This window comes from Chironomus tepperi, unplaced genomic scaffold (genome assembly GCF_022539635.2).
Source record: "Chironomus tepperi strain 1889 unplaced genomic scaffold, CSIRO-AGI_Ctep_v1 contig_11, whole genome shotgun sequence".
Taxonomy (NCBI): Eukaryota; Metazoa; Arthropoda; class Insecta; order Diptera; family Chironomidae; genus Chironomus; species Chironomus tepperi.
This window is the reverse complement of record NW_027226133.1, coordinates 697,708-712,037: the sequence shown is the minus strand read 5'-3', so window position 1 is coordinate 712,037 and position 14,330 is coordinate 697,708. Positions and strand designations below refer to the sequence as shown.

The window sequence follows — 14,330 nt, the reverse complement described above, 5'->3', positions numbered from 1 at the left end:
TCAAATTTTTTATAAGGTATGTGACATCACATCACATGATCAGAAGATGATGTAAAAAATTTAATATCACAAAAATTTATATTCGTTACAGCCATTTTCAATGGAATATTAAATTTTTTTATTTAAATTTTAAAAAATGTCATAATCATAAATTCTGAAAATATTTCCATCTTCATCAATGCACTTACGTCAAAAATTTTTACATTAAATCAAGATTATTCAGTAAAAAATTTTTATACTCATTAATTCAATTTTGATTAAGTTATCGAATGATGCTTTATTATTGTAACTGGTATGTGGATGTGCTTTCTTTATACGTACAGCTCACGTATGATGTATTGAATGAATAAACGAATATCATTTTTATTGGAATATTACGAGTAAACAGAATAAATTCTTGCACAATTTTAATGATATTAAGTATACTGCTGGGGAAGGAGATATTTTATCCCATTCACCCCATTGGTCGGGATAAATATTTTTGAGATTTTTGGGGTACTAAAAAATTATCCCATTGGTCGGGATAATTTTTTTTGAATTTTTTCAGGTATAACTGGAATGGGATAAAATTTCGGGTTTGAATAAAATTCTATTGTAGTGATTAATGAACCTCATTACAAATAACATATGATTTACGTCATGTCTATAAACTATCATTTTTACCGGCAATCATTTTGGTTCCTATTCAAATGTGTTCTTTTTAATAATAGAATGCCTAGTGCCTATTCTTTAAATCACTCATTGAACTTTGAATTATTTTGAAATTACTTAGCAACATCAGCATATGGATTTCTCTGTAAGCAAACTGTTAACGTGCCGGAGAAAAGGTAGTGTAAATAAGAATGGTTAATAATGCTTAGATCATTTATTGAAGGTCATTTAAGCTTAAGGGGGCCTTCGTCATTACGCGTGTGGCTTTAATGTGACTTACATGTTGTTCACTGTTTTGGCTGAAAATAAGTATAATAAGAAAACAGCACAACGGTATTTTAATTAAAAATATCTATAAAATCTATTTTTAATCTCATTAACATAAACTCTGTCATAACAATTCTTGATACACAGCACCACATTTGAATTTTGTTTTAGATTAACATTAATTTTTAGTTTTTTTCACCCAGTTACTTAATACTATCGATTTTCTCTTAAGTCTTGTTTACACTTTTAAATCCTTAATTGAGTTGCAAATAATTTAATTTCTTTCGACATGCTTACAAGCATTGTTATTAGTCTAAAGTTGTTACTTCAGTTCTAGCTAATTGCTTAAATTGTTCTACAGCTGCATGCAATAAAGTCCATTTTCTTAATTCAAGATCAAATTCCTTGCATGTCTCGTACAAAATTTCTCTCAATTGTGGAAGTAGTGCATGGTCAAGTGAGGGAAATAAGTGATGTAATGTATGATCTCCGAAATGTGTAATTGACATTGCGACATTATAGTTAGCTTCTTTACGATCAACAGTTGCTCCCATCTGATAAATACCGAAATCAAGACTCTTAAACTCATCGCCTTCATGTACAATTGAGTATCCATGATGTCCAGCATTAACTGCCATTAAACTGTATAAAAACGATCCAGCCATAATTATTATTCCCCATACATAGATGATTGTTGTAATGTTTGAGATTGTAAGCGATGAATTGCCAAAGATAAACATCAATGCAGGAGGTAACAGGATTAAAAGCTCATCGAAATGAAATATTTTTGTTTTTGCTAGTACCATGCCAGCATACCTGCGGAATGGATTAAAGTTTACTTTTTGTTGACGTAAAAAAATGAATAATCTCTGACATTCAAAAGCAGACGTCATTTTAGTCACAAAAAAAGTGTGATGACAACACTGTTTTGAGTGCCGTTTGGACTCTTACACAAAATTAAAGATCACTTTACTTACCTTGATAAGAAGCTTGTGTGAAATAATAGCAAATAAACTAATGGTGTCATTACGTATGAATAGAGAATTTGTAAAGTTGAACGTGATTGAACTGAAATGATACAAAACAATAATTATGGTTACTATTTGTCAGCTGTTTTTGATTTGTAATGGATATTATTGCATTTTTTTAGTACTATTGGAGTAGCTGGTGGCCTTGAAATGTACTAAAATTTGCCCAAGAAGCACACGACGATGAAATGGTGAAAGATATGGCGCCAGATCAGTATGAACTTGATCTGGATCCAAATTTTGCTGAGTCTCAGACCAGATTCAGAGGATCAAGAGTCAGACTGTTTGCCTTTTATACGTCATGTGCCTTCCGGATTGATTGTTTTGCAACAATATCCCAAATTTAGCATTGGCATGACTTTGTATAAAGTCTGAAATATCCAAACTAGGTATTTCAACCAGGATAACTTCTTAAAATCCATCCAATTCAGATCCACGACCGAGAACCTTTAATTATGCTCACTTGCTCACTGATCAAGCCCACAATGCATCCCCAGCCATTTCAGTTGATTCAAAAATTCACATTTGATCCATCCATTAATAAATCATTACCTGGAATCCAATGAAAGTGCGGTTCATAAGCTGATATTTCCAAATCCGTATACGAGTTAGGATACAAATGATGAGACTGTAATAATTATACATTCATTTACAAAAGGGTTTTACAGATTCAATTACAATAATTTCATTATTCATACATTCTGATAGAAAAAGGAAAATTTTTATCAAACTCACCATGCCATGAAATACACGCCAATCTCTCCATCCAATCAATACAAAATTTGCAGTATACATTCTCCAACTATCTCGTTGATGATTAAAATTATGTGATGCTGCATTCATCCATGCCGCACATTGTGATGCAATGAGAATAAATAATATTTTTAAAAGCATCCATTCGACTCGTATTGCCATTATAGATGATACTAAGAATCCACATACAATTGCATCAAGTACAAATTTTGATTTCCATAAATTACTTTTATCAAGTGATGGAAGCTTTTCAGCAACTTTGCGTTTCAATGTGCGATAAAAGCCATTATCTTCGTATGTAAGTTTATAGTTGCGGGGTGCATCAGCATCTTTTACATAGAATTTTTTTAGAACTTCTGTTGCCTTTGGTAGGATGTGATAGCTTTCAAATGCCTCTGTGATGTCAGTTCCCTGTTGATAATTGTGTGTAAAAATTCATTTGAAAATTATTAAGTCCTAAAAAGGCTTTAATGAGGTTATGTTTAATTGTTGTCATCTATTTGATAATAATTTGTAGATCAACAGGTTGAATATAGCCTAAAAATATTAGAGCATGTCTATTGTTTGTAATATTAATGTTTTAATGATTTAAAGCTTTAAACACTGCTTTATATTGTGCATAGTCCCTCAATACCCAATAATCGAATTAATTCTTAAATTAAATTCTGAATCCTGAATTTCCCAAGAAATCCTAAGTTAACAACACTGAATAAATTCATCAGAATTTTAATAAAGTATCCAAGCATCCCCATTTCCCCCATTCTAAGAAAAATCACTCCAACAAAAAATTTCAATATTAAATTTTTTCATTCACAATTAAATTCAAATATTTACTTTAGACAGAGCAATCCATTCACTGCCTCCTGGGTGATTTTTAATAAAATCATTCAAGTTATATAATTTATCATGGACTCTCCAATATCCTTCTGCATTATCATCCTCTTGTCGGCCTTCAAGCCAACGCCAACAACTTTTTATCGTCTCATCACGAAATGATGGGTATTTATTGACTATTGTTGTGTACTTAATTTTTGATTTTAGATCCATTCTGTTCAACGGTTTACAATGGACTGCGAAGAAAAAAATTAATAGCAGAGTTAAAGTCCATGATTGAAGTACAATAAGAAAGAAAAAATCTATCACGAGTGCGGCTTTGCTTAAGTATAATGAAGAGAATCAAAAATAAACCTGTTTCTGCAAAGTTTCTAAAAATGAGCTAATGCCAAAAGTTGGATTCAATATGTTTTATTGCTACACATATTAATTTGCATAATTGCAAATCTGAGAAAGAACTTAGATTTTTAAAGTATCATGCATTTTTAAACGGATGCAAGGAAATTCTCAGGCCGACATGACTCTGATTTGGTGTTAGATTCTGTTTGAATCTCGAATTTGAAGCTTGAATCGAAATTTGAAGTTCGAAGTCTACTCAGATTTTGCATGAAAAAGTCGGCGGAAGTCAATTCGACTTCATATGAAATTCCAGTCGACTTCCAGCTCTGCCATAGAGTTACGCCTACCAGGTGCTGGATTTTGGACCGATTAACTAACTTGAGCAATTCAGGAAGCTGAGCCCGCTGATTGTTTGTTACGAAAGCTCCTTAACAAAATTCATAACTTTAATACTTTAAATTCATAAATCGTGCTTTGCACCAATTCAGATTCATTGATCTTTAGGATTATTTTCTCATAATTTTACTCTAAACCTCTAGAAATTTCACATTGAGTGCTACCTTTGCAAATTTATTGCCTGGCCTTTATTTCGGATAGAAAAACTTTGAAGTATCTTTTGAAAAAGGTTTAAAAAAATTGACAAAGGATTCTCTCCAAATCTCAATTACTAGAATAATTTTGCCTTAGCTTTGAACATAAATAAATTTAATAAATAGATTTTTATTGATTCTATGGCAATGAAAGGCTGACGCAAATAAATGAAAACTTCTTCTTCTGTTTTTCAATTTTAAATTGTTAAAATTTAAAAATCCTTTAAATATTCAAGAAAAAATATTATATTGATACGACATCAAGCTTTAAAAGCGATCGATTTTATGGAAATTAATTTATGCAGCTCTCGCATTCAATTCTTAATAATTTTTATTAAGCTGTCATCAAAAGGATGTTTTTATTAAACTCTAGAGAAATATATAAAAATTCCCATTCTCAAACCCTTCATCGTCACAAAAAATTTACAAATGACGCATAAGACTTACTTTGCAATATCAATGAAAGTTTATTTTTATCGAAACCTTCAGGCATGAAATACAGTGTGCCTATATATAGGCTACAAGAAGAGAAAATTCTGAAAAAAAAATCTATTGAATTCATATCGAATGTGTAAATATTGCATACATTTTCGCATGAATGACTCAATATGATGATTATTTCTTGCCTCTTTTCGTTTTTTGCAACAAGACTCTCTTCCTGCATATCGTGTCGTCTCTTCTCACGAGATCTGTGACAATATTTTTTTCCGTGACATTTGAAAATTTAAGGAAATTTGAAGGTTAAAAATTGGTTTTTTTTTAAAAACATTTAAGTTGAAAAATTTAAAACTAAAATAAAAGATTTAAAAATTTGAAATAAGAAAGTTCAAAATTTGAATTAAATTTGAAACTTAAAAGGTTTAAATTTAAAAGGTTTAAATTTAAAAGGTTCAAATTTAAAACTCAAAAAGTTCTAAATTTTGAACTAAGAAGATTAAAACTTTAAAGGAAAATGCTCAAATTTTGAACTTAGAGTGTTCAAATTTCAAACTGAAAAATTAAAATTTTGAATTAAAACAGTCAAAACTTAATTTTCTTGACTACATAAGATCAAAATTTGAACTTTCTTAATTCAAAATTTGAACTTTTTTAAGTCAAATTTGAAACTTTTTAACTTCAAAATTTGAACAATAAAACTTAAAATCAAACTGAATCTCTCTAAAAATCTTCAAATCTAAATTTCAAAGCATTATTAAATGAATCTATAATCAAAAGACTTAAAGATAAATCAATATTGTTGAAAATTTCATTAAAACAAGATCAAAAAGTTTTCGGTTCTTTTAAGATGATCCCAGCGCAACCTACACCAAAAGAACTTTTTTGTTAACTGCGCTACAAATTGGAAAAAAATAAAAATGATTTAAAAAGAAAACAGCAACGATTTTTTTCTAATTTATTTTCAATCGATTCAATAAATATGCCTCACAAAAAAATGAGCAAAATATTTATATTTGATATAAATACACGCACCATTTCCATGTTATTGGGAAGATGGAAGGGAAAGATGAGAATTGACAAGAAGAAAAAATAAATCGAGGGGAAAGAAAATTTGAATAATTTGCAAAATCAGTGATATTCATTTGTATAGTTTGAAGAAATATCACCTCAGAAGCATGATGGCAATGACATGAACTAACAAAACAGCAGTTTCATGAACAAATATGAGAGTTGAATAACAAAACTAAATGTGTATTAAAGGAAGGATGTTTTCCTTATGTCGATAGTGAATATTCGAAACGGAAAGCGGCACACACTGAAATACCAGAACATAAAAATATATACGTATTCCTATTGTCGTTCATTATAATGACTGTACGCATTAAATCTACATAAAAATAAATTCTATACTGTAAATGCCATATGTATGAATGTAAATATATTATGTAAGTTTTAAAAAAACACAATTGAATTTACACTTCTAATCCCTGGTGAAGTATTACATACATACGTATGGAACGTGTGTCCCATTTTCATATCAACTTTTATTGTGTACTGTATATGTAAGGAATAAAAAAGTTTTCCCGTTCGTAGGAATTTTTTGAATAATTTCAAACCAATAATGGGCATTTGATGTTCATTTTGGGGACTGTTGAGTTATTATGGTACAAAATTATGAATTTATATCGATTCTTGGAGTTTCTGTTGTTCTTGTCTCATTGACGTCTCTGAATAGACCTTTGGCTTGTTGGATGATCTGTAGTGGTTCGTTGGATCTAAGAGCAACCCTTTGTTATCAACAGTTCTATTTTTAATGAATATTAATAGAACTAACAGCTCACAACCTACAATGAGCATCCAAAAGATTAAAAATTATTAATTTCAAGGTGCAAATCTATTTTTAGATTTATTGGATTGAACTCTCGTGTTACACAATTAATTAATTTTATAAATTAGATCAAGGAAGTGGCAATTATTAAGCTCGGTTTTCTTTTACTTAATTGAGTAGGTTGATGATTTTCAAACGCTTTCATATTTTATTAAAATAAAACAAAACACGTGCCATCGTTGATAGGTGCTTACATACTTTAAGTGTGGGTTTGTAATTGTTTTTCGAGTAGGTATGTTAATTAGTAATTTTGGGATGATTCTACTGAGTGCAGGCTGGTTTTTGAGAGAAAATCAAATAATTAATTGTTAAATTTTATGATTTTTGATTCAAAATTGTGGAGTTTAGCTTAAAATCGCAGTCCTGCATTTCCTGAAAGTCATTAGCTTGCGTTTGTACCTTATAGCTCACCTAATGCTGCAGGTTTGTAGTAACTACAGATTTTATTCGAATTTCTGGATCCCTCACTGAAAGTCAGCCTCAAAATTGAATGAAAATGCGCCAATTTAACCTTCATCTCAAACTTTCGTGCAATACCTTCTTCGACAAGATATTCCTTTCATATATCCATTCCATTATTTGAAAATGGCAAGAAAAGAATTGGAAAATATAACAATAACAACAACATTTACATTCTCTCACACTCATTCTTTCGTGTATCATCCTATGAGCTTTTTTTTTGTGTAAAATTTATTTGTATGTCATTCGAACGAATTTTCAATAATATTGAGATTAGAGGTCCGAAAATTACCGGTAATCGGGATTTGACGGTAACGGATATTTACCGGTAATTACCGGTGATTACCGGTAATATCCGTATATTCCGACTATCCAAATATTTAGGGTAAAAAAATTTTTTATTTCTGGTCTCTTTTTTTGGTGATTTTTTAAAAAAAGTCATTTATAAAAGTTTTTAGAGGATGGCTTGTATAGAAGAGTTGTAAAACATCCAAAAGTAAGAACTCTTGCATTAAAACTATTGACTATTGGACTTCCTGAAGTTTAAAATTTTTAAAAGAAAAAATCTGAAAAATGACCGAAATTTGGTCAGTTTACGATTCTGCCGTTTGCGCTAAATAACTAGTTTTTCCTAGTTTTTCATAACCCAATAAGTACCTGAAAAGTTACCTTTCTCATCCCTCTATCATTCCTGATATTACCTTTTCAAATAAATAAAGCTCTTCTTCAAGATTCATCATACAAAATGACTGATTTTTTGATGTGACCAAAAATAACATTTTTTTGACCAAAAATTACATTTGAGCAATTCTCTGGATCGATGGAGTTTTTAAAAAGTGCATTATAATTCTTCTCCTACTTGTTTATTCAAATTTTAAAAAACCGTTGAAATTTTTAGTCATATTATGTCATGATGATTAATTTATTTTGTTGCAAATAATTAAAAATATGACATAATAATGCTTAAATATTCGATTTCTAACTATAAAATTGAAATAAAGACATTAAACGAGCATTTTCTACGTTGAAAATTTCAAACGGTTTTTTGAAAATTAAATTTTCATGTGGCAGATTTCCCCTGTTAAAGCGTTTTTGACGCTCCGTGACCAACATTTTTATCCGGAGAATTGATTTTTCTCATTAATTAAAGAATTAAGCATTTATTTTTCGGCAGAATATGATAGAATTGAAAAAAATCTATCATTTAGTTTGGGTTTGGTCCTGTAAAAATTAGATTTTAATGGTAAATTTTTGATTCTCCGTAACAGAATTCCATTTTTGGTCACGGAGCAACGCACCGAAGAATCAAAATATCTCAAGAAATAAGCAGTTTAAGGCCTAATAAGTTAATTTAGATGATAAAAAATAGAAAAATACAACAAATAAGCTCAAAACACGACCAGCTTTAGAGTAATAATGCATTTAAAAATGCATTTTAAAGTTGATTTTTGGTGATTTACCCTGTAGAGAATTGCTCATTTGACTTTGAAATTTATATATCTTGAAAAATGTTTAAAAATAACATTTTTACCCTAAACAGAAAAATAAACTGCGGTCTTAATATTTATATTTTGAAAAAATTCGTTAAAAATCTGTTACCGCTGGATAATCCATATAAATGAACGGTAACGGTAATGGATATTACCGGTAATTACCGGTAACGGACGGTACGGATATCCGTCATTCGGACCCCTAATTGAGATGTTCAGAACGGAGAAAAAAAATTCAATAAAATCCGGAAATGACACAATTTATTGTAATACACAAGAATAAGTTACAAGATTTACAATTTTTTTTTCTCCTTTATAATCTGACATTTATTTTTATCATGATAGCATTTCGATGATGGCAAATGAAATCCTAATACCTTCATTGATCCTTTATGGAGTTACTGATATCAATCTCAATTTTTTATATTATTTGATTCAATCCAGACGAAAAAGATTGAACATTAAAATGAATATTTTGACCTCGAACATGAAACTTTTTGTAGCTTTAAATTCCCACAGCATGTGTCAGCATTCATTCATAAGCACTCTGACCTTTCTCAATGTTTCATCACTGACAGACTGCAAGCGAATTTAAACAAGGAAAAAGGAGGAACGTGTATGCATAATTTTCATAATGGAATGAAAATTCTATAAAATTTAATTGAATTTAAAATAATTTTATTCAAGTTTTTCGATGATTTCAGTTCCTGCATGAAATGGCTGAGTAGAAATGTTGAAAGTTTGCCAAAAAAATTTCTTATTTCAATTAAAATATTCGTCATATTAACATTTTTTACATTATTTTATTGATATTCTTTTGAGTTTGATTTTGACTCGAGTGGAGTAAATGCTGTCCTATGTTTACTTCGGGTCTGGACAGCATCATTTTACTCACTTAGTTCGCTAACCGTATAGATCATCTGTAATTCGTAGCCTCACTCAATTGGCGTCTTAAACTGGCTCTATCGTTGGCTATCCTTTGATAATCAATAATATCTGAAGCATTTGGTTTAACATCACTTGACCATTCCTGTATCCTTAAAATTGATAAACTCAGTTTGACAAATTTTGTAATTCTTTAATTTGATTCATCAAATGACTCAATAAATTAACATTTAAAGTTGCACAATTGGCATTAACATCAAGAGAAATTTACAAATTGTATTAAAAAATCAGAAACTTGCTAACATCATTTTAAATTCATTTCACATACATAAAAGTCATGTCTACTGATAATTAAATTCTGTTAAAGCGTAACTAACATAAACTTTTAAACGTACAAACTTTCATTGAAGCGGTACTTTTTTTCGATAAAAAAAAATCTATTTAAAATGGTTTAATTACAAAATTAATTACACTTTTTACCGAGGAGATTTGTTTTTGTTACAATTAAAGGTTTAAATCTCTAAATTGAGAGATAATTTATACTTTTGGAATTTTGAGAGTGCTGTTCTTCGACCAACCGAATTTTTGGAAAAATTTCAAGAAAATTTCGAATATTTTTCAAATAATTTCAATTTTAAAGTAATAAAATGACAAATTGAGTCAAAATCAATAAGATAAGAAGTCAAAGAATTTCTTTAGAAATTAATTAAAATACCTGAGTCTGGTTCCTAGTCTTGAGATACAAGAGAAGACTTGACTGAGTAAATAATAGCCTTTTGATGCATAATTCTATTAACAATCGGATTATAGCAAACATTCTACAGAACATGGAACATCCATCTATCGAAATTCAATTCTCAATACAAGAATTTTCTTGAAAATATTTCTGAATTACTGAAAATAAATTTATCTCAATAATATCCATGTCATGTCATATGATCTGTACTTTGATTGCTTTTTCCAGGAGTTATAAGAACTTACAATATTGATGAATGTAAAAATTGTTTAACGACTATTAAAATGTAATATATTTTATCAATTAGGAGAGTCTTGGTTAGTTTTGATTGCTTTTTCAACAAATTTTTGCATGTTAGGAATTTGGAAATCTCTAATTGAGTTTGAATTTGATTTGAAAATTGATTGAATTTTATTACTAAAATGGAAAGGAATTCTTAAATGTTTCAACATCCTTAATAATGAAATTTAAACAAAAAATCCAAAATTTGCATAAAAAAATTTAAAATTTATTATCACCAGTTCAAAAATCAATACTTTTAAGGTACACAAAATTCAATCATATCGACTATTCAATTCCTCAAACTTCTTATACCTCATAAACAGCTCCTTCCGATTAACTTCATTCGGTATAAATGTTTTTTGAACTTTATAGAATTTTGAAGCACTCTCGAGCTCATCAAGAACACCACAATTGTATGCGGCTAAATATGCACATCCTATGGACGTCAATTCCGTACTATTATTGCCACGTTCTAATGGTATATTGAGCAAGTCAGCAATTGATTGACAAATAAAGTCATTTGCAGATATTCCGCCATCAATTCGAATTTTGTCAAAATGATAATTTGAATCCTCTTTCGATAGGAAATAAAAGTTAGCAGCTTTAAAGACAATACTTTCCAAAATAGCTCGAACAAAATGACATTTTGTTGTCGATTGTTTATATCCAATAAAGCCTGCCAATGAATGAAATTTCGGTATAAACATAACACCATCCGAATCATTTACTGATAATGCCATGTCAGATAGATCTTCAACATTCGTGCATAGTCCAATTGTTTTTGCAAATCGAATTAAAGTTGACGAATCATTAAATGGTCTCTCGGTATAAAAGACCATTGATGACTGCTTCTTTCTCGTTTGCGTGTTCCATGCAATCAATGGATATGCACCCGTACGTGAACCCATGCATTTACGACCAGTATTTATATTTAGAAATGTTCCAGTTCCTAACGTTATTTTTGCATCCATTTTACGAAAACATGCGTTTCCAATCAATGAAGCCGCTTGATCAGCAATTGTTGTTGATATATGAACCGGCACGCCAAGTACACCTTTATGTGTATAACCAAAGTCGTATGAATTGTCAACAATTCTAGGCAGTACGCTTCTATCAATTCCAATCATTTTCAAATTCATTGATACGTAATCAAGCTGGAATGGATCATAAAGTCCAGTTGCACAAGCATTCGTTATATCTGAGATAAAATCAAATTTTTCAAATTTATTGAAATTTTTTAATCGATTTAGAAGCCATGTATCTACGGTACATATTGCTGCACGACCAGATTTCACTGCCTCTTTTAATTTCCTGTTTGTTTGCATCAAATGCGATAAACGTGGTGCAATCTATATATTCGTTTAAGACAAGAAAATATTAAAAAAAAAGTGAAAGTGACGTTTTTATGGAGTCGCATGGACATGAATTAAGTCATTTTTTACAGTGGATTTTGTGATGGTTATAGACTTTGTTGCGGTATTGTGGATACTTTGTCTGAATGATTTTTCAAAATTGTTACTAATTAAGACCTCAATGGCAAGACTTACATTCAAGAATTAAGCTAAAAATCCATCAATTCCAAATCCATCAAAAAATGCGCCTCAATCCAAACATCAACCACAAAATGTCCATACTCATCATAAGATACTTACAAAATTATTAATCATTTTAAGTTTGCTAACTTGTTTAAACCGCTCACTTCGCGTGATCCAATACAAAAAAGCTGCACCACAGTTGATAAGTTTAAGGAAGCAACCGTCATTAAAATCATCTACAAATTCATTTCCTCGACGATCCGACCATGATATAAGATTGTGGTACGGTTCACCTGTGACCTTGTCTATGCTGATAAATGTTGCTCGTTGTACTGACATGCCAAGACACAATATATCTTCAGCATCCACTTGCGCATCTAATTGTCGATTGAAGATGAAATCAAGGTCAATCAATTGTTTTACAAACAGTTTTTTTTATGTGTTTGAGTGGAAGTGAACTTTGATTTATTTTACCTTTTAAAGCATTGCGGAGAACTTTTACAATATTTGAGAATAAGTCGTTTGCGTTTATTTCACACGTGCCGTCATCTGTCTGTATTAATTTTGTCTAATTAATGTTGAATGGAAAGAATTAAAGACATTTAATTATTAAGAATGGTAAGCGCGTGTAAGCAACTTGTTTTGGAGATAAATAATTTGTAAATAAGTTGGTAATAAATATTATTTTTGGTGATTTTGATGTTGATTGTGATAATTTTCCTTAATTTGCCTTTCTTTATGACAATTAACACTTTCAATTGCATCAGGCAATGAGTTTTACTATAGCTTTATATACACAATATTGAAGAACCGTCTGTGTTTACTTTACTATATATTTTATCAATATTTACACATATGTAAGATTGTATCTCATTGTAGCTATAAAAAGTATAAAATTTCTGTATCCGACTTAAATTTCAATTGACTTTAAAATTCTTGTAAGTCGTTAAACATGAATTTTATCTATGTACAAAAATCTGAAAATAACTACCAAAAACAGCAAATAATTCATAAATAATTCACATCTAAATATCATAATTTTTGAGGTAGGTCATTGATGAAGATAAAAATAAAAAAAGTATTGTGGTCAGTCGAGTTTCATTACTTTTGGCTTTTTTGAAGTATTTGTGTTAATAATATATGAATTTTGGAATATGATCATAAAGTCATATGGTCATTAACAAAAATGAGATGGTATTTGTTATTCAAAAGTCAAAGACACAACCGGTCGACTGACTTGAACTTAGGCAAATAAAATTGAGTTTGGGAAATTTTGTTATTTATATGCAAAGGTCGAAGTCGACCTGAATTTCATATGATGTCGAGTTGATTAAAGTCGATTTTTTGATGCCAAATCTGAGTCTATTTCCTGGTTTCCAGGACCGAGATTTTGACCGGATCCATGGCCAAGATCACCAGGGAACTCTCAGAAGTCTGTTTATCGGTTCCAAAACCCCTAACTCTGTTTGAATTCACATTATATTTTTAAATAATATATTTGACATTTCGCAGCTTATTTAATTGGGTTACAAGCAATATTAAAATTTAATGGTTGAAATCCGTCAAATTTTGTCACAAAAATAGACCACAACAAATAAAATTTGTCAATCAAGCGTTCATGAGACAATTACATGGTAATTATTGGACTAAATATAAACAATTTTAAAAAGTTTCGAAAAATTTCATTTTTTCCGTGCCATTAAATTTTTTTTGGTAATGTTTTTGTGTCATTGCTTGTGGCATAATGAAATTGCTTAACTAGATTTTATGTCAATATCAAATAAGCAAATAAGAAGCATCAAATTTTCTGCGGAAATACACATAGTTTATCATTCATGTGAACATTTGAGTATATATGCACAATATTCCTTATATTTCCTCAATTTCTCACAGTTTAATCCCCTCAAGATCTCATGGGATCAAGTGAAAAATACAAATTTGTCACAATTAACATCAACATTATCTTAAACACCACATTTTACCTCGTATTTAGCACTTCCGAGAATTTCAAATGATGTTGAGCTTATCACAAAAGCTCGACACGTTGTCGAGCCTAAATCAAGTATTAAAATTGGCTTCGTCATTTATTTAAGATATCAAAAAATTCTCACAAACTTTACATCACAACTTAGATTTTTAATTACGACCGCGTAAG

General features: G+C 29.9%; 2 protein-coding genes across 2 annotated transcripts; both read right to left on the bottom strand.

The window, feature by feature from the left end:
• Positions 1-987: 987 nt before the first annotated feature.
• Positions 988-3,780, bottom strand: LOC139087294 (cytochrome b5-related protein-like). Its single transcript, XM_070636070.1, has 5 exons — positions 3,534-3,780; positions 2,682-3,110; positions 2,499-2,574; positions 1,896-1,986; positions 988-1,734 (listed from the first exon to the last, which is right to left on the bottom strand). The coding sequence occupies exons 1-5, from the start codon at positions 3,744-3,746 to the stop codon at positions 1,227-1,229; spliced, it is 1,317 nt and encodes a 438-aa protein (XP_070492171.1). The 5' UTR covers positions 3,747-3,780; the 3' UTR covers positions 988-1,226.
• A 7,064-nt stretch (positions 3,781-10,844) lies between these two features.
• LOC139087316 (glycerol kinase 5-like) lies at positions 10,845-14,330 on the bottom strand. The gene is made up of 4 exons (XM_070636103.1): positions 14,158-14,330; positions 12,650-12,743; positions 12,293-12,552; positions 10,845-11,989 (listed from the first exon to the last, which is right to left on the bottom strand). The coding sequence occupies exons 1-4, from the start codon at positions 14,257-14,259 to the stop codon at positions 10,913-10,915; spliced, it is 1,533 nt and encodes a 510-aa protein (XP_070492204.1). The 5' UTR covers positions 14,260-14,330; the 3' UTR covers positions 10,845-10,912.

Coding starts and splice junctions, on each gene's coding strand:
- LOC139087294 (XM_070636070.1), bottom strand. CDS start 3,746: ATGGATCTAAAATCAAAAATTAAGTACACAACAATAGTCAATAAATAC. Junction 3,111..3,533: donor AATGGATTGCTCTGTCTAAA/GTAAATATTTGA, acceptor AATTATCAACAG/GGAACTGACATCACAGAGGC. Junction 1,735..1,895: donor CACACAAGCTTCTTATCAAG/GTAAGTAAAGTG, acceptor TCCATTCCGCAG/GTATGCTGGCATGGTACTAG.
- LOC139087316 (XM_070636103.1), bottom strand. CDS start 14,259: ATGACGAAGCCAATTTTAATACTTGATTTAGGCTCGACAACGTGTCGA. Junction 12,553..12,649: donor TCTCCGCAATGCTTTAAAAG/GTAAAATAAATC, acceptor ATCGACAATTAG/ATGCGCAAGTGGATGCTGAA. Junction 11,990..12,292: donor TTAAAATGATTAATAATTTT/GTAAGTATCTTA, acceptor ACGAATATATAG/ATTGCACCACGTTTATCGCA.